The 20,507-nt window shown below is 42.3% G+C and overlaps 2 protein-coding genes across 18 annotated transcripts in view; one reads left to right on the plus strand and one right to left on the minus strand.

Annotated features, from left to right (window-relative positions):
* LOC135293894 (glutamine amidotransferase-like class 1 domain-containing protein 3, mitochondrial) lies at nt 1–5,482 on the plus strand. The gene is made up of 4 exons (XM_064408526.1): nt 1–218; nt 2,106–2,277; nt 4,093–4,297; nt 5,194–5,482. Exons 1-4 carry the CDS (start codon nt 111–113, stop codon nt 5,384–5,386), a joined length of 678 nt encoding a protein of 225 aa, XP_064264596.1. The 5' UTR covers nt 1–110; the 3' UTR covers nt 5,387–5,482.
* Nucleotides 5,483–6,082: 600 nt separating this feature from the next.
* ACOD1 (aconitate decarboxylase 1) overlaps nt 6,083–20,507 on the minus strand; it is a 32,372-nt gene continuing 17,947 nt past the window's right edge. For 4 of the 17 annotated variants that reach the window (XM_064408511.1, XM_064408509.1, XM_064408506.1 and 1 more), the window contains 6 exons: nt 18,462–18,594; nt 15,823–15,888; nt 11,963–12,124; nt 10,787–10,876; nt 8,575–8,780; nt 6,083–8,019 (listed from right to left, as the gene is read on the minus strand). In XM_064408511.1, coding sequence (XP_064264581.1) covers nt 7,065–8,019; nt 8,575–8,780; nt 10,787–10,876; nt 11,963–12,040 — 1,329 coding nt within the window. In that variant the 5' untranslated portion in view covers nt 12,041–12,124; nt 15,823–15,888; nt 18,462–18,594 and the 3' untranslated portion in view covers nt 6,083–7,064. Of the gene's footprint in view, nt 8,020–8,574; nt 8,781–10,786; nt 10,877–11,962; nt 12,125–13,227; nt 13,463–13,496; nt 15,280–15,822; nt 15,889–18,461; nt 18,595–19,501; nt 19,577–19,706; nt 20,201–20,507 lie in introns of those variants that run through there. The other 13 variants (XM_064408512.1, XM_064408507.1, XM_064408510.1 and 10 more) reach the window with 9 other exon arrangements.

A 20,507-nucleotide genomic window follows, 5' to 3' on the forward strand; every position in this document is an offset into this window, starting at 1 on the left:
CAGCAGCAGCAGCAGCAGGAGGAGGAGCAGGAGCAGGAGGTGGAAGAGTTCTGCCAGGCCCGGGCCCGCCGCCTGCCGCAGCTCCTCGCCGGGCCTGAGGGGCGGCTGCCATGGGCAAGCGGGTGGCGCTGGTGCTCGCCGGCTGTGGCGTCTTCGATGGCAGCGAGATTCACGAGGCGTCGGCGGCGCTGGTGCACCTGAGCCGCGGCGGCGCGGAGGTAGCGGGGGGCGGCGGGGTGTGGGGGAGTGTCTGTGTGTCTGTATGTGTCTGTGTGTCTGTCTGTGTGTGTGTGTGTGTACATGCGGCCCGGTGTGCGACACCGCAGCCGAGAGTCCCCCTCTCCTTGGGACCGGAGCCCTCCCGGTTTGCGGCGCTCCCGGCTGCAAGGCCCATTCAGCCATAACCTCTCTCTTTATTGCCCCCTTCCTGTTTTATCCATCCCCCTCCAAAGACCTGCCTGGCTCCCTGACAGGAGTTCAGCTCGCACAGGCAGCTGGACACAAGACTGAAAAGGGGGTCTCATTAATACAGCTAAATTATTATACTAAAAGTCACATCTGCAGGTCAAAGAGACCCCTGCCCAGGTGAGGACCGTTCCCCTGAGCGTGGATAGAAGTTAAGTGGAGATATAAAACTTGTATGGCAATGACCAGCAAATCGTAACAGAGGCACTGCACTTGGACAGTTCTCTGAATTTCCGTGTATAGACAATGGCACAAAAACTCCAGTGGGTGTGCTTGATTTGTGGAATACTACCAAACACCAAGGCTTGGAGGACTCTGAAATAGTCAGTGTCTCTCTTGATGTGTAATCATTTGCTTGTCACACACCAGGTAATGAATTCACTTTTGTGGGCAACAGTGCCAGACTCTTTTTAGTGGTGCCCAGTGACAGGATGAGGAGCAATGGCCGTAAAAAAAAGATGAAATCACAAGGAGTTTCATCTCAACATGAGGAGGAACTTCTTTACATTGAGAGTGGCAGAACATGGGAACAGGCTGCCCAGGAAGGTTGTGGAGTCTCTGTGGAGGTTCCAAAACCCACCTGGATGCATTCTTGTGTAGCCTGTTCTAGGTAACCCTGCCTGGTCAGTGGGTTGGACTGGATGATCTCCAGAAGACCCTTCCAGCCCTTACAATTGTGTGATCCTGTGAAGCCAGGAGCAAGGAGAAGCTGGAGATCTGTCTCATCTCCTCTGGCCACAGGGAGCTGAGGATGGGTTAAAATTCTGTATCTTCCTTCTGATTACTTTTGCAGGTAAATCCTCACTAGGGATTACCTGCTTGTTTTCTGCTCACTGTTTCTGGGCTCTCTTTGGTAAGCTGGGACTTGTCAGAGAAGCCTGGGCCAGGACGTAGTGGTGCGCTTTGGTCCCATCTATGGCTTCAGATGGCAGAAGCTAGTCACTGTCTCTGTGCAGCTGCACTCAGGTGTCTGATGGTAACAACAGGACCCTCATATTTAGCACAAAATTGTCATCTCTGAGAACTTTGCAAAGTAACCTTCAAAACAGACACAGGAAAACAGTCCCTTACGGTACATCTGTCACAGAGCTTTATATTCTGATGCAGTGTCCTCCTTTTGTGTCTAGCCAAAATTGGTTCTCCTGTTTTGGTCTTCCTTTCTGCTGCTGATGTTTTAGGATAGGTGGTAACTCTAATGTTTGCTCTAGATATGCTTGTAAAATTTGCATCTATAACATTTTTATCTCAAACTTTTTTGAATTTCAGTCCCATAACAGTTAAGAGCAACCTTTCTTCAAAGTCAGCTGTATGTCCAGTTGGGCTGCTGGTGTAAATTGTGGTGTCCTGTTTGTTCTTGACCTTATTTGCCCTGGCAAAATCAGTAAGCTTGATGTTGGCATAAGAATACTCTCCTGTCAAAGTGCTGCAGGAAAAGGATGGGAAGAATGCCTGTATTTACTCATTCTGATATACCATATGTTGCTTTAGATATTTAATATGCTATATTCATCCTGTGGAATTTGCTTAACTTAGGTAAGAGGCTTCAGGGACAAAACCTGTTTTCATTAAATGATCTTTATTGTGACAAATGTGTGTGAGTTTTGTTTACATTCACAAAATTGCTTCATCTCTCTTCTTAGGTGAAGATATTTGCCCCTAATATTGAGCAAAGGGATGTAGTCAATCACCTAAAAGGAAGTCCAGCAGAAGAGAAGAGAAATGTGTTAGTTGAAAGTGCCAGGTTGGCAAGGGGCAACATTCAGGATTTGGCTGAACTGAAAGCTAGTGAATTTGATGCTGTCATTTTCCCTGGTAGGTATCACAAAATCACAAAATGCTGTGTTGGAAAGCCCACAAGGATCACTGAATCCAACTCTTAAGTGAAGGGGTTGAGCCCACAACCTTGGTGTTATTAGCACCATGCTGTGATCAGCTGAGCTCATCTTTCACAAGAAAACTGTGATTTTAAAACTCAATGTATTTATTGTTTCATGGTTCAGTAAGTTAAAATGCCAGAGTGTTCTTTTGGTATTAAGTTGTGCCTTTCACCATCCCTTCTTACTGAATGTTGTGAAAACTTCACTACTTATGTGTGGACAAAAACCCTGACCAGAACACAAAAGTTGGGTGAGAACTCAGTTACATGGCAGTGCCTTAATTTCAGGGCCTCTGAAGATGTTGGCAGAATAGCAGGTTTCCAAATAGATGATGTTCCATGTCAGATGGGAGTGCATTCTGTTTTAATTATGTATCCACTCAGCTGCTGATCAAGTTGTACTAAACATGTTTATGGATAATTTTTCATTTAGAGACCACAAAATTTCATTCCAGACAGAGGTAATTGTAACCATTTTTAGAAAAGAAGAAGGCGGAGCATCACGAGGAAATCATGACTTGCTGAAGATCTGTTTCCAGAATATTCATAGCACTGTTAAATACTGCCTTCGTGACGGGGCCTAAGTGTTCATGTTGACGTTTTCACACTGTTGTAAGGCCAGCAGAGGGAGTGTGTGTATAACACAGAGAAACAATTCTGCCTGCACTGTCAGTAGTTGATGTCAGGGCTGATCAGGAGCGAGTAGAGGCTCACAGATGTTTTCCACATTAATTTCATGCTGTTATAACCCAGGCTCGGGGGGATTGCTGTAATAACTGTTAGAGGGAAATAAACCCTATTTAGTTGGAAAATTAAAATCTTACCTCAGAGATTTCAGATAACACTTGAAAGTGAGCAAACCGGGAAAGGAGAAACATTAAAAATGCAAAGCTTCTTGATGTTGTCTGTTGAAGTACTTGTGGAAATTTCCTTATGCTTATTGGAGAAAAGTTGATGCTCTGCACATTCCATGTGGAATAACCTTACTTTGATTATTCTGATGGTTATAAATCCAGCAGACAAAGGAGCTGTAAAATAAAATATGCTTATACAATTAAATGAAGATTAAATGTACCTAAAGGATTGTTAAAACTAATTTATAGAAATACAAATCAGCACTATTTTAATATGGAATTATGTTACCATGTACAAGATTTTTTTGTCTTAGAATACCATATATTATAATGTCTATTTTATGTAAAATCCCCAGTGTTTTTTTTATTGTGTTAATGGCTATTTTTTTTTTTTAAGTTGAAAAGTAGTTCTAGGGAAGAAGAAAAGCTCTTCTATAATTGCTTAAGCATCAAAGTAAAACTTGAGAGTTCATTACTATAGAGGGTCAAATCACTATTTGCATTACTCCCATGAATTCCATACTTGTGCTTTTAACTAGTAGCGCTCTTCTGGTCCCTCTTCCATATTGAGGAGTTCACAGCCGATGGTACAGCTGTTCTAGTGACTAGCAGACGAATGTGAGGTTTTCTCTTTGTCTCTTTGTTACTTTTTGAAACAAAGTTAAGCATTCTGGCCTATGTATAACCTACATGGTATAAAAAAAATGCCCAGTTAAACTTTTAACATTGTAAACCCATTATTTACAAGTTACAGTGACATTGTAAGGCTTACAGTTGCTTAACAGTCCCATGGATACCAAGATTATGTTGTAAAAAAGAGCTGTTTGGTATCAAATTTAATAGCTTTTAGCAGTGTTTGAGCTTTTATGTTTTGTTTTGGTTTTTTTTTTTTTTTAGGTGGTTTTGGTGTAGCAAAGAATCTGTGTTCGTGGGCTGTAGATGGCAAGGACTGTACTGTCAACGAGCACGTGAACTCCACACTCCAGGCCTTCCACAGTGCTAAAAAGCCCATTGGTTTGTGCTGTATATCCCCAGTTCTGGCAGCCAAAGTCTTTCCTGGTTGTGAGGTTACGGTCGGTCAGGATAAAAACATAGATGGAAGGTAAGAAGGAAATGGATGGTGAGGATTTTCATTGGAATTAAGGTTAGGAAATGGACAGGCTTCTGTGCAAAAGTTTCTTTGGTACCAGTAAACCTGGGGGAACTTAGTTACTTTTAAGAAAAATTAATGACAGTTTTCACTAGAATAATAGTAGCAGGCACATAGCTCTCAGGGCAGACAGATTCAATCCATGAGGTCGGGTGGCTTGTGATGCTACAGCCAGATAATCACTGATCTATGATACCATAGAATTGTTTATGTTGGAAAAGTTATCTAGGATGGGCAAGTCCAACTGTTTACTCAGGGATTTTTAATAAAGTTTTTCCGGTGGTGGTGGTTTGGGGCCACTTTAGGGGTGGGAGATGAGAACGGGACCTGGCAGAAATCAGTACTCCTTCAAAATTGTCAACTCCCAATAAAACTTCTGAATTAAATCTATCAGCAGCCATAGTGGGGGATTCTGTTCAGAACAGATTGCATCTGTTCCTTCCTTATCAGAAGGGGAAAAAAAAATTAATATCTATAGAGATCCCAGAGGAGCACCTTACATGGAGGTGTTGGAAAAGGTTGCAAGTTCAGCTGGCTTCTCTCAAGCTTTTAAAGAGCAGTTATGGCTGCACTTGCTATCTTCCAAACTTACAGAAAGATTGTTAAAAACTATTGTACCTTCTGACATATTGTGGCTCCATATTTCAGACCTTGTTTCCAAAGGTATTAGATAACTTGATGTGTCTGTAGGGGATAGGAAAATCTGATAGTAGCAGCGTCTAACTCCCTTGTCATCATCAGTTAAAGACTCACGTAGATATTATTGTAATTCTCTCATTCAAGTTATGTGTGCAGAATTTTATGGCTGTATCATTGCTTTGTGTTAATTAAAGTCTTCTTATTTACAGATTTCCTGATGCTGAAACGGCATCTGCTATAGCAGAGCTTGGATGTAAGCACATTTGCAAAAATGTAAATGAATCCCATGTGGATAAAGCCAATAAAATAGTTACTACCTGTGCTTTCATGTGCAAGGCTCCTCTGCATGAAATCTTTGATGGAATTGGAACAATGGTACAAGAAGTCCTGAAGCTTGCCTGACTAGAAGTGTACAGACTTCTCCAAGGAAATCAGTGTAGCTAAGCATAAACATTTAGCTTCCTTAGATTGAATTAATTAAATAATGCAACTGCTGAACTTCACAGTTCCTGGTTTGTTTGGTGTGGTAGGGTGCTTTTTAATGTTTAATACATCAGATGGTTAGTGCTGAATTTAACCTATTCATTTCTCTTTTAAAATAGAAACCATATATTAAAGGTGAATGGGGGAGTCACATTGTTGGTTTTTTTTGTTTTGGTTTTTTTTTGTTTTAATGAATCCAAATGTATTCAGTCTTAAAATGACTGAATGGGCAGTGGGGTTTTATCACATCATTAATGGTTATCAGTAATTCATATTTGCTGTTACCCAGCTGCAATTAAGTGAAGTAGCTGTAAATGAGTCTGTTTACCATCAGCATAAGTGAATAATTCAATTCTGATTTCTAAACAGAAGGGAAAAATAAAAGAATGTGGTTATTTGAGTTCTTTTTTCCCCTTGAAAGTCTTTAAGCAAGTATTACTGATGGACTTCTGAAATTTTTGCAGAGCCCCTAGGTAAACCAACTTTATAAACCATGATGCAACACAAATGAATGCATTGCACGTGGAAAACACACAAGTTTTGTTCTAATAAATGAAGTAACTTCAGATTTATTTAGTAAAATTAATTAGATTTATTTTGTAATTTTTTTTGCATACATTGTTTAGTGCCCTGAGGAAGACAATTTTCTATGTATTAGAAACCATGCTTTGATCTTATATGTGTGAACAAAGGGTTGGCAGCTTCTCTTAGAAGCTCAGTCTGGCAAGGCTTTGTACTCCTGGAGGAACAAAACATTCCCAGACTTCATTATCTGGGTTCACTGTGGACACTGAGTTGTCTCTCGTAAGAAGTGCTCTGGTGCTCACAGGTCTCTGTCACTGCTGCCCAGTGTAGTGTAGCCCACACTCTGCTGGTCTGAAGTAACCTGCACTGCTGTCACCTGCTCAGTGTCTCGTGGAACTGGGGCAGGAGTGAAACAGGAACAGACCTGTACCACAGAGCAGCCAACAGGTGGAACTGGCCAATAATGCCTTTATGATGAGGAGTGTGGAGCTGTCCCTCGTGCTCAGCACTGGTGTGATCAGGCCGGGCCCAGGCCTTTGCTGCCTCAGTGCAAGAGCAATGGCTACAGTGACAGCTGACATGCTGCATGTGCTGTGTTTATTTTAGCACAAATGTCGACGCTCAGACGTAACAGGTTCACTCTTCAAGGAGGTTGTAGAGGTAAGTCTACAGAAATAATTATGAAAAGGTTTTCATTCTCTGTACTTCTAACCATTATGATTTTCAAGGACGCAGCGCTTTCATACTCTTCCAGAATTTGGAAGCAGAATCACACATTTTTGGCAGAGGAGCAGGGAGATTTTTGTGCCATGAGCAAGCAGTGAGTGCTCTGCCTCTAGAGGTACAAAGATAGCTGGAGTCAGCTGTGCCAGCAGAGGATCTTCTGTTCAGCCTGGCTAAGCTGGGCACATAAACACCAAATTATTTACCAAGTCAAAATGCACAATATTGGACTGAATATGGTTCTTGTGTTACAGGAGTCTTATTTAAAAGTGCTCGAGTCACTAAGTAAGAGTTTGTCCTGAATTTTGCATTAGCTTTGTGAAGAGCATGTAGCTGTGGGCTGGAACCCTCAAAGGAAGCGCAGCTTATCTGGAAGTGCTCTAGCAGACTGTCCTGATAGAAATGTACTTAATACAGAACAGTCCTCTACTCTTTCCAGGTTGTACACAGTCTCTATAATGCCTTCCATGGCTTCTGTGGGCAGGATGCCAAGCGCATTGGATTGAAACTTTTTCTCCAAGTCTTCCTTTTTCAGAGGTTTCCTCCAGTGCCCGTAGAAGGTGGTGCAGCGGTCGCTGATCGTGTTGCCATCCCGGAGCGTGACACTCACTTCGCAGTAAAGGCTGTCGAAGCTGGGGGTGTTGTCAGGAGGGTGCTCCAGCTGTGTTTTGCAGAGGAGCTCCCACAAGGCCGGCCGGTGAATGTTCTCACTGGCAAAGGACTGGACGGACATGCTGCCGTCCAGCAAGGCCGAGCACGCAACAAACTGGAAGGAGTGTCGTGCTTCATGCTCTGAGGCTGGGCTGGGTCTGTTCACATACTTGACCTCAGGGACTTTGAGAATGACTTTCTCAATTTTATCAAGGGGGAGCAAGTTCTCACTGCTCTCTACAAGCTTCCTCCTAACAGAGGATGCTGCATCCGCCACCCAGTGTGTTGCAAGATGAGCAGGAAAGCGTTTGATGGCCACATCTTGCTGGTCCAAGAGCCATGGGTAGGACTGCAGGGTTGGCAGAGTCTGTGGATTGTAGTCTGTATAAAAGGCACCCATCCCTGACTCCATGTCCAAGATCTGTTTGTTTCCTTGAAGGCCCTGTAAAGCTAAGCAAGCTGCTTCCAGTCCGTGCTTGGCAGCGTTCCCAACATGGAGGGGCTTTATTTGGGTTGCTGCATTAGCCAGTGGGGCACCTGCATAGGAGGCAGCAATAGCCAAGGCATTTTTACATTCCAGCTGGTCAAGACCTAGCAGTTTAGCACAAGCTGCTGCACTCCCCATCGTACCAACCACAGCCGGTGGGTGAAACCTGAGAAAACAAAACTGTCTTCATTACCAGATTTCAAAAATTCACCCAAATTCACTATCTACAAAAGCTTTTCATTCATTGCCATGGGAAATGGATTGGACCATAAAGAAACATACAGTCAGCATTCACATGTGGGCCGAATTAATAGTTGTCACTTTTCCCCAGGGAAAAGTAAAACTGGGATAGTGCTGCTTGCTGTAAGTCCTTCCCAGAAAGCAAAGTGCTGCTTTAGTGCTGCTCATAGTTTAAGACAAATTTATAGTCAAATATAAAGTTATATTTATTTAAATTTATATGTTATTATAAATCTATAAAAATTCAAAGTAGGGAGATAATTGCCTCATTGTGAATTAGTCAATGCTTAAAAAAAAATCTGTTAGCTAAAGAGGTAGGAATCAAATATATTTATGGGTAAGATGAGCCTTCCCAAAATTTCCAGCCAAACTGTTAGGAATAACTGTGCCACCTGTATGTTAACTGACATTTAATTATGTATATTAGCACTGATTAAAAACCACCTCTACTCCACCTCCTACTTTAAACATTTCTATGTACCTTCTTGGGATATTCCTGGCTTCTCTGGAGAAGTGCAGCAACCTGCCTTGCACTTCGATTCCCACATTGAAAGCTAAGAGCAGATCAAGACCCGAGATTTTTTTCTTCCGAGGCAAGGCCTCTGAGAGTGCAATCACTGCGGGGAGCACAGCCCCAGATGGGTGCGTGGCTGGGTGCCAGGTGTCATCAAAGTCCATTGAGTGCACCTAATGGAAAGAGAAGCATTGGTATGTTAGAAATAAACTGACTTTGCAAGGTTGCCTCAGTCAAATGAAAATACTGTAACTGGTATAAAAAAGTACCAAAGAAGTAGATCTTCCTTAGAAGGCAAAAAATTTCAAAAGTCTTTTAAAGACTTTTACTCCCAACATGGCTGTCTGAGAAGTGGCAATGCAACAGAGATCTTGCTTCAAAAGAGAATAATTCTAATTCAACTTGTACCAGCCTGAAATCAGTGTGACAGTGATTCATTTTTCTGCACTTGGTTTTTGCTACTTTAATTAGACTGGTATAATTAAAGCAGCTGTTCTAGGTCCACTATATGAACACTGAATTTTCATTTCCCCCAAAACATAATGAAATATAAACACAATGAAATTACTTCGCTGTTGCTGTAAGTGATGCTGCCATTAGGACTCACACCATAAAACTGTAGCAGTTAAATATTGTTAAATTGAATTTATATCATCAGAGCTGTTTCTCTGCTGCAACCATCCACTGTCAACAGGCACAAGCCTGCAAATGTACAGGAGGATTTAGCCTGAATTTTCAGCACATTGAAACAAGACCTGTCACACAAGAAACCAGATTCCCTGGAGTTGCTGGGAGTAGGAGAAAGCCGCAGTCTGAATGCAGAACAAGCTGCTTGGCTTAAGAGAGTATCCTAAGTGGTGCCTTCTCTTTCCCATGCCCAGAGCCCAGCTGTCCAGGAAGATTTTGGGTGTCCCTGGCATGGCATTTGGCTGCTGATCTGGCAGCAGATGGTCCCCAGCATTGCAGTCAGAGTCTGTAATGCACTGCTTATCTGGCACATTCCTTCCTCCTGCAAAGTTTTGAGAACCCCCAAAGACTGAGAGCATCAGGAACAGCATTTTTTAAAAAAATATAGTATAGTGAAACACCTCAAAAACCTGAACTTTCACATCTGTTCACCCATGTCTTAACTTCAGGGCAAACTGGGAAAGTGATCAGGCTCCCCAGAAGTCAGGTTTTGCCCTGTAATACTGTGATTATGCATTTTTGAGGACTGTTTCTAAACAGATAGAAGAAAATGCAGTGTCTGCCTTGAAAACCTTTGATGCCATCTGGGAAGATGCCCTGCAGTACAGGATAAGGAAAGTTGTGGCCAATACCCTGTAAGCTGTGTTTCTGTTGTCTTCAGTAAGTGCTTAAATTGACCTGTGACCAAGATGTAAACTGATCATATATATGCTAACAGCCAGATCTGAATATTGTAGGGGCTGCTAGGAGCTGAGTGGTACCAGATCTCATTTCCAAGGTAATTTTCTCTACATTGAAAATGAGCTGTTAAATTGGAGCTCTGATATTGTTGTCACACTAATTTAAATAGGCTTAATATTACTATTTCCTTGGTTCGTCACCTTTCCTAGTTTTGCATAATTGCCAAATTTGTCTACCCCACCTCTTGTGCATCTTTCAATTTCAAACAGTTTCAGCTTCAATCTGAATTTAGACAAATGTCTGGGGAGTCAGTTATTGCTTTAATGACAAAGTGCATGTCCAAAATATATCACTGGCTTTGGAAACTGTGTAACTGAATATTAAGTTGCCTTGTGATGTTAAATGTGCATGTATCTATATGTGCATCTGTGTTTTTCTGTACTTTGCCAGTTGGCACGAAATTCAGATCCCAGTGAAATGAGCTAGAGCTGGAGGGTGTGTTTTTGAGCAGCTACAGCAAGGTTGTAGCCTTGCTACAAGTTTGCCAGGTTGTGAGCTGTAGAGTTCTGACACTTGACAACAGCCCCAGGTCCCACGTTAAATGTAAGGGATGCTGTTGAGTTGGATTATACATATATTATACCTTAAGTTCAGTCTCACTGGAAGGAAGTTGAAGCACATTAGGAGAATAGTCTAGAAAAGTTTTGTAGCAGGCTTCAGAATAAGCTATGATTTGGGACATTCTGTTCTCTATAGAGTAAGAATGGCATCAATTTGTATGATTTCAGAGCAATAAAAGAGCATCCCTTACAGCCACTCCATTCACAAAAGCTGCATACAGAGGAGGCAGTCGGAAATCCAAGTGGCCCCAGATGGTACTGGATAAATCTGAGCTGTAGATCTGAAACAAATTGACATAAATTAATTCAAAGTCCTGAACATAAGGATAAATGTGCATTGTATCTCTGATCTAACTGAGAGCAGATCATGTCCTCTGGGGACCTAACTTCTCCCTTTTATGAGAAAAATATTGTTCTTTCAGAAAGTCTGAAAAGGAAGTCAGTTTCCTGTCGGCTTATGTCCTATTCCACCCAAACGGAGCTGGGGGCAGACCAACACCACCCACCTGGCCACTCAGTACCTTCACACAACCTCCGGCCACTGATGCCCCTTCTCACCACCCACTGACAGAATCACAGAACCAGCTGGGTTGGAAAAAACCTCTGAGATCATCAAGCCCAATCTAATTGATGATGGGGCTGTCATCATTTTGTTGGGGAAGATGTCTCATTAAAGGGTTTTGTTTTCTGTGTTTTAGTAAGACCCTGAGTAAACGATAAATGGTCTCCTGGTGCTGCAAACTGAATAAAAGGGCACAAACTACCCTGGTTTGGAAATTCTCTGCGGAAGAGACTAACTGGCACACAGAGCTCTGGAGCACAAGTCCACTCAGGCAGGTCTGAAAGATAAAACAGTGGGCTGAACTCCTCCTCATGGATGCACTCCTATGCTGGGAACACTTCTTTTCAGGGTCAATTACTCTGCTAGTTTGAGGAGAGCAAGACTGGAGGAGAAGCATGGCTAATGCACCTCAGACAATTATGTTTTATGGACTGCAAGTAACCCACTGCTAACTCCCCATCTCTTTAACAGTTCCTTGATTTGAAAGACTGGTGGTAAGTGATGCGTACTTTGTTGATGTTTTTAATAAGATGTCATAGGAGAAAGAAAGGAAGGGGTTCTTAGTTAACTGTGTTTGTAGAGGGGGATCTTAGCATACAGACTGATACACAGACTTTTGTCTATCCAGAGTGAAAAGTAAATTGAGCACTGAAGTTTCACTGTCTCCAGCGGGAAGAACACAATTTCTCTCTTTCCATCCATGAAAGAATTTCACCATGGCAAACTTTTCTTTTCATTGCCCAAGTTTTCCCTTGCTTTCTTAGAGCTAAACTTTAGGGTGTGCTATGAATGCCAGACAGCTTACCTTGCTGTACTGTGCCACTCTGTGGCAGACCTCGGTGCTGGTGCCCAGAAGCCCCACTCCAAGAGTATCCAGAATCATTCGCTTACTTCTCTGAATTACTTGATCTGTCAACTGATTTGCATTCAAACCATGAATCACTTTGGCAAAATTTCCTGTAACTGTCTGGGGAGGTAAAAATAAAGAAAAAGAAGTAGATATTTCTCTATATTGAAAGTAAACACTCCATTTTCTTTCCTCTTTTTTTTTTTCTTTCCTCTTTTTTTCCTTTCAGTTTTTGGGCTACTGGCTAGCACACTGGCCATTTCTGCCCCTGCTTACATGAATTGCATCAGAAAAACCAAGGTCTGAATTCTTCCTCTTTTTATTCCCAGAAATGTCACTGTGTTATTTATATTTTACTTATGCTTTCATCATTACCCTTTTCTATTCTGTATTTCTTCTGCTTTCTCCCTGAGCCCTTGAGAGTATGCACTGCAGGTGCTATAACTATGCAAGATTATCATCTCTAGCTCATCCCTATCTCATCTCCATCTGTAATGACTATTAACACACACACATCCCCCAAATAGAAGTAAAAACATCTGTTTTTCCATGGCACCTACTTGAAATCAGTGGGAGAGTAGCATTTCAAGCCAGTGCACCCACTACCAAACAAGGAGGCAAGATTTAATCTCCCTGATTGGCAGCCTCATTTGAGATATCAAATCTTGCTGAGCTTGGAGCTCAGTAGGAGGCAGGAGTTGGCAGCCCTACCTTTCACATACTGCTCATAGCTCCCATTGAATTCACTCTCAGCTGGAGTCCCAGCTTTTCTCCAAGACAAGATCTTGCCTCTTCGAAAAGCAGGGGCTCCTTGTTCCTGGATCCTGCTGATCTGGGAATTATATTATATTTATTTTCCTCTCCTATTGAGCAATGACCCATTATGTAAATTCAACTTGTTTCTTGGCTGTGAGCTGCTGTTAGTATCTGTATTAGAAAATCATCTAAAACTTCCCTTCCTGGGCCGTTAGAAACGTCCTACTGTAGAGGTACACATTATTTACAACAAGTCTATACACACAGTTTCTTTTTTATACTGGCAGTAGTGAATATTCATCTTCTCTCTCTTTGGAAATTATCTCCTTTCATTTCCCCTCTTCATTCCCCTTCCTTTACTCCCCTGCACACATCCACACAGAGTGTTGGTACTGCCTTTTGGCCTTCAGTTTGCTGAGATAAACAAACCAGCCTGTGCTGCTCTCTCCTCTATAATATGGACTCACCCCTACCATGCTTGTATATTTTCATTGTGCTGTTCACACTGCATTCCTCTTTCTCCAGCAATGGTGACCAGAATTGTACCCACCATTACAAACAAGTTCTCACTTACACTTGCAGTGGAGCATGAAGATTATCTCAAGGAAGCAGTTAGAATCAGTTTAAAGCAGGTGAACCACATATCCCATGGTGTGATGGTCACCAACTGCAACATTTGGATATGAAATCTTAAATAGAGAATCACATCTTACAGTGCAAGGAAAGAAGACAGTACCTTTGTCCACATCCTGCAGGGGTGGTGCACGTCCCAGAGAGATGCAGCAAATGAGTGGTGGCCAGTGAGCAGGGGAACTCACTATCTCACTATTTATATGTGTTTGTCTGAGGTGGGGGAAGGAATATTAGGCCTTTCCACTTATGCATCTTGTCCTGCCCATTTCCTCTTCTGCCTGTAAATGTTCTTTTTGCTTCACTTTCCTCTGACTAATTGCACTATAAACCTCTGGGACACATGTGATAGGCCTTAGCCAGTCATGTTTACAAGTTGTGTAAATTAATACATGTAATACTTCATTACCAGATAGAAACTGATTCATCTGGTAACATGGAGAGCTGTGTGGAACCTCAGTAATATATGGATAGCTCTACTGGTTGGAAAAGTCCAGTACTAGACTACAGGATGGCAAAGGCTGTTGTAGCTTAGACAACCTGTTGTTAATTAGTTGTTGTTTTTTTTTTTTTTTTCTTTTTTCTTTTCTTCTTTTGCTATATGTCTCCTCTCTAACACATACAATTCAGACTTGGGAAATCATAAGAATTTCAGACCATAAATTGGATTAAGGCAGTACTTGGCACTTAGCAGTGTTTTAACAGCATGAATCACTGTGTGTTAGCAAGAGATAGCGAGTGAGAAATCCCTGCCTAGCCCATCAGGAAGGGAGCAGACCCCACAGGAGCATGACTAGGGGCTACTGAATAGTTCTGAAGTAAATAAATAAAGATGTCTGAAGTATGAGAATCATCCGGGTTAGGGAACAAAGCATCAAATCTCAGAATTGCAGCCTTGCACTTCCATAATAAGTGCTGCCTAAATCTCAGTCCTTTACTGAGAATAGCTCCAAATAATTTTGTAAAGCCTTGTCTAATTCCTGAGTGCTTCCAGATAGGTAACAGCATGGGTCTAGAGGTGAAGCTAAACATCAATTTGAGTGGTTCTAACCACTACTGAAAGGTCCTGTTTCAGGCTGTGTCCTTCCCCCTCTCCTGTCCCTGGATACATGGTCCTCCTCCTCCCTGGGCCAGCCCTGATGCTGAGCAGATTCATTTCTGAACTGGTCCAGCCTGTCTCCAGAGCTAGCTCTGTGATTCTCAGCAGTCAGGCATAACTGTGTTTCATTCCCTTGGAAATGCAAAATTAAATCTTGCAGTACAAAGCAGAGGGAGAGAGGAGTAGGGCTAGCAGTAGTCTGTAAAATTTTGGGAGAGCACGAACAGGTAACATGAGAGAAGAGGGAATCAGCTGTTCCCCAGCAAGCCCTAAGCAAGACAAACACACACATAGTTTTGTACAGGCTAACCTGCATCATGTGAAGGTTCCATTTAAACCCTTGTCCTGTCTTTCTTTTAAATATGAGCAGCTCTTCAGCATGGATACTAAACCTATTCCCATACTTTTCTCTATGAGTATGACACAGTTTCTTCACCCATGCAGGTATAACTTGTATCTGCATAAAACATCCTAGCACATGTCCTAGGTCCTGGTTTGTTTTGCCAAATCCTGACCCCATAGGGACAGAATGTGGATCTGTGCTTCTTCCTTGCCCCCCATATTTCCACACTGAGGAAAACCTCAGAGGTAGCCTGAAGAATTACCTTTGGTGCTGATAAAATCCATCTGACATATTGGGATTGCTCAGATTGACAAGGTTGGCAGTGGTTAGAAAGGTTAATAGAAGTTAATGCTATTGGGCTGATAAAGGGAAAGATTTTGTTGACTTTCACTTCTGTTCTTTCAGATCATTCTTCTCTCAGAAAATTGGAAGAAAATATTTAAATTTCAGAACCATACAATCACAGATTGGCTGCAGTTGGAAGGGAGCTCCAGACACCATCTTGTCCAACCTCTAACAGGCCACTCAGAGCAGGCTGGGTCCGGTTAGGTTCTGAATATCTCTGATGACAGAGACTCCATAGCTCCCCTGGGCAACCACAAAAATTATATATTAAATTAAAGATATTCAAAACCCTAAAGTCTCCATCCTCTTTTCCTGTTATCTTTGGGATATCATTAATAACCCTATTCTGTTTCTCATTTCTTTCTCCTCCTCAAGTGAGATAGAAGTCCCACTACCTTAATCCCATGATGAGACTCCAAAGTGAATTTGGATGGGACCCAGAACTTGTGATGTGCCTTGCAATGTGCTGTGGAGTCACATGCTGCTGGCTGATCTCAGATACATGGTCACTTCCTTCTGTGATCCTGATTGCAGGATGGACTGCCCCATGCGTTGCAATAATTACATTAGTAATATTTATGGACTGAACTGAGATACTACGAGAAAGCGACTTTTTGTTTAAAAAAGAATTAAGTGAACCAGTACCTATGCTTGGGAAACCAATTTCCAAACTGTGGTCTGCAGACCTCAGGCTCAGGTGTACACTGTAGACTGTGAGGGGAAAGAAAGCAATATGATTATCACTGCAGGGGGAGAAGGCATCTATACAAAGTCCTGTACCTCCACAGCAGAATTCCCAGGGGTCTAAACAGAAGAAGGTTGGAAATCAGTGACTGAGGGTTTGGTACAGCCTGTCTACCCTGACAAAGGGAATCTGCTGCTTTCCTCTTCTTTGACACAATACTCGTGGTTCAGCAATTTGGGCAGACAATTTGTTAACTAGCAAGTGTGGTGGAAAGACAAAATGTGTTCATCCAAATGCCATTTGCAGCGTTGCACGCAGCTACAGTAATGAGCTGTGTTGATTACAGAACAAGGCTGTAGAAAACCAGTGCCCCACAGAGTCTATTTTCTCCTGCTGACATCACATTTTTAAGCTGCTTTTTTCCTTCTTTTCCCTCCAGTTATTTTAGGCTAAACTCTGCCCACACCTGCAGCTGTATGTTTGCAACTGAAAGCAATTTTGGCCCTAGCCTTATGCTCCCTTTGTTCTAAGGAAATACTAAAAATTATGACAAAATACAGAGCCCAGGCTTCCTTTTTTCCAAGCCAGCTTTTAAGAAGTAACTTTGTTCATGGTCTGTGCTTAGATGAGAAAGCAGGAGACAGGTGCCAGTATGTTGTGTTCACGGAGACTCTGCTGTTGCTGAGTGTCTGAAAACAACTTACAAGTTCAGAACTTGCTCCTTTTCCCTCAACTGGGGTATTTAATTACAGTGAAAAGGTGAGAATCTTAGACAGAAATAACACACAGCAAATGCAATAGGCAATGATTGCACCATGAAATGTATCATCGTGGAAATTTCTAGCCTACAGTAGTTCTCTTATTTACTTACTTGCACAACTAGAGGCAATGGCAGTGAAATCTCTGAGAAGTTATCACCCTTGTTTGTTTTTTTCAAAGTTCCCACAGCAAATCTTGGAAGTTCCTGGCCATGTTCTGGTAAAGGTTGCTAGGAGTCAATGTGCTGGTCAGTGCACTACATTACACTGCCATTCTTGCCTTCTTAAATGAGCAGTGCTATTCCTAAAGGCAAGACCTCAAGAAAATTTGTAATGTAGATGCTGGTTTGCTTAAATGAGCTGTAAGATAGAGACACCAGACATACCTGGGATATTCCCTTAGGATCATATTCAAGACGCCTAATTTATGGGGTAGTGTGAAGAGGCCTGGTCCATAACCATATGAGAAGACACCACAGCTCCATGAAATTCCTGTTGAACCAGTGTGCATTTTAGCTCTCACCAGTGCTGCAAGCTTTACCTGTTTTACTGCTGCCAGCACTCAGTTTTACCTTGTCTTCTGCAGCACCTTCAGGCTGTGCTGCAACACCATGGATGGCATGGAGTCCTTCAGTGGAAGGACTAGGGAATGAGTCTGGGGGGGATTTGGGGGGTTTTTGATAGTTTATGACACCTTCTAGGATAGGACAGTTGCATCTCATGTAGCTGAGCCAGTTATGCCTCATCAGAAGGGATAAATACCTTCAGGCCTACGTGGGAATGTGACCTTCTCCAAGGTGGGGGGTTTTACATCTAAGTCAGAAGTGTAAGGGAGGACAATTGGCATGATAAAAAACATCTGAAACATTCCCCCTCTGCAGGGCCTGCTTCTTATTGACCTTCTGTCTTATCTGGTTCAAACCCCAGAATCTCTGGTAGTGGGTGCTCTCCCCCTCTGTCTAATTTGGATCAGAGGTTTCGCCACCACATACCCCAGAACTCATCTCCTCCCCTTGGTGGGTGCCCAGCACAGCACCCTGCTGCCTCTGCAAATGGCCAGATGTTTGAGCCATTAACCATTAATGTCTTTCCCAATAATCTCCAGTATGAATAATAGCAGTGGGTGTGGGACATCACATAGGTGTTGTGTACTTGCAGTTTCCATAACTACTTTTTGTTTTTGGCAGCCTGTGCCTGTAGCACACACTGCTCTCCTAATCAAAGAGCAGCTCATGATGTCTATATTATGTGACCAAGATGCAGCCAGATGTCACTACATGACTTGTGTTATTTGGGGAGATGATAAAACTTGACTAGCATAAATTCAGAGTTTGATGAGCAGAGACCAAACTAGTGAGAGCACATGTGAGGGATGTGACAATTTTAATTAAATTACCAGCAGAACTCCAGTGGTGCAAACGAGGCATTGCCCACTGTGCTAGGCTGTGCATCATACACAGAAAGGCACCGCGCAAATTGATGCTCCGGATCACTTCAGAGCAGTGCCAGATGTCAGGACATAATGGGCCCAGCAAGACTGTGGTGGTGGTCCAGTGGGCAGATACAGTATCGAGATCTAGTATACAACAAGCTTAACCATTAATTAAGGGGTAAAAGAGCCTCTCTGCATCTATACTAATTCTCAGGGATTTGGAATCCCTAAGAAATTATCCACAACTTATTACAAAATTTTGTATGCACCAAAAGGGCTAAAATAACACCTATAGAATATACAGCAAAACCAGAATGAAAAATAAACCAGCATTCTTCAATCAGAAACAGGTTTTGGGACAAAAAAAAACCCAACAAAACACCTAATTTTGTGGGAATCCATAATTTACCTGGCAGCAGCTGCAGAAGGCTTGACACAGGTGCTGGAATAAGCTGTGTGAGTTAACAGAATTGTTCTCCAACTTTCAGGGCAGATGCTTTCTCCCTTGCTCTCAGCTTTGTCCCTCCCAAACATGGCCCCTCCTGGAAAGATTTAAACAATGAGTCATGTTACAAAATCCACAGAGTAGTTATTGCTAATGGAGTGCCCATTCTTCAAGCTCTTGCCATGAGCTAATTTCCACCCCTCCCTGCTAGCTGCTGGACAGAAACACCTGTTCAGACATCATGCTTTCACTGAGATCCTCGAGGCAGCCTGGGTATCCCATGAGTGACAAGCATGTCCCTGCTCTTTTGGAGAGGGACAACTGCAAAAAACCACTTTTTCCTCATCTGTGGTTGCACCCAGCTAGATTATGTATTTTCCACCCTGATATACTTCTAAAAGTGCCAAGAAATATTGCAAAACAGCCTGAAATTACACTTTAAAATGCAGCAGTCTCTGATTTATGGTGCAATTATAAAACATGTCATGATAGTTATTAGCTCTGAGATTGAGTATCACATATTTCAGACTGTTAAACATACTGAGGAATTTCTAGCTGTGATTGTGTATTCACCTCTAAAGAGGAAATGGGCTTAATTACACCAACATTTATAAAAGGGAGAAATAACAGCAAAAATGGAAGAAAGGTTAAATTTGAACACAAGAGCTGTGAATACATAAAACATTTATATTATTGCACTTGTAATTGAGCATCTAAGCAGAAGCTAATGATTTGATTTAAATTGGTCCTTTTTACATAAGTAGCATTTGAAGAATTTTGGGTTTTAGAATTTATAATGACACTATTTTTTCCCTATGATTAGTCATCTTCAGCATAGTAGATTCAACCAGATGCAGGAAGAATTAAAAATCAAGAAAAATAACTACTTTCACAAAATGATAGGAATGATCAACCATGTTGATGCTTCAGTCTTGGCAGGGTTTAAAACTATTCACCTAAAAAGGAAACCTACTGTCAGATGTAGAGGACAGTATTTTATTTACCTTTTCCCTCCCTGCAATAGCTGGAAGATGTCCCTCCTGTATGGCCTTGAATTATTGCAGGAGCCCTAGGGTTAGCTGTAAGGGAAATAATGTGGTGTTCGAGTCTTGCATTTATTTATTGAAAAAGGTCATGTTCAGTGAGAATAGATGGTGGTAGTGGCACCACCAGCTCACACAGTTTATCCTCCTGACTTTGGTAACTTACTTGAATGGCACAATGCCATCACCATGACTTTGGCGTTTATATAATACAGAAATAAACCATTCTTATTTCTCCTTTCCACAATCCGAAGATTTTTCTATTTCTTCAATCTGGCTACTTCATTTTTTAATCAAATTGGGCAGTTTTGAAGTCTGTTTCGAAGTCTGTGTTTTGTTTGGGCATTTATTTTCTTTTTCCTTTTCTTGATTTGGTCTGGTGTTTTATAACCTTAGGAAGGGCAGCTTGGGGAGTCCAAGAAGACAGGAGACACGAGGTGTGTTTTTTTCCCCGCATTGAATTAAATGAGTCTCAAATGAAGGAGCAGTGAAATGTTATGGCCCATTGCGGGCTGCCAGCACAATTGCAGTGGGGTGTAAATCACCCTGCCACCAGCCATCCACAGGGTAGAGCCAATGCAATTCTGTTTCACCACAAAAGAAAAGCAGGAAGCTGTCTTTGGCAGCAGCTTGTAGGAGATAGTTTGGTGCCCATGTTGCCTGTGAAAGAAAAAAAATGTGAGCGGCTTTTAGCCCAATCTACCCATTGCTGCTTTGTGCTTCTGTGTTCAGCTGCTGCTGCCAAAGGAAGGGCTCCTAAGGAGGAAGGGAATGGCTGATGCAGAGAAGTAGATTTTCCCCACAGCTTCCTGCTGTCTCACCCTACTACCCTTGGCAAAAGGACTCTCCCCCATCGCCCAGCCCAGCTGAGCCCTGCACTGTCCCTTCTCTTCCTGTGTTAGCAAGGGCCAAGCATATTTCCCCATGCTTGTCTACTCTGCGCAGATTTGGGAAGCCTCTCCAGTCA

Source organism: Passer domesticus, chromosome 2, assembly GCF_036417665.1.
Source record: "Passer domesticus isolate bPasDom1 chromosome 2, bPasDom1.hap1, whole genome shotgun sequence".
Classification (NCBI taxonomy): Eukaryota; Metazoa; Chordata; class Aves; order Passeriformes; family Passeridae; genus Passer; species Passer domesticus.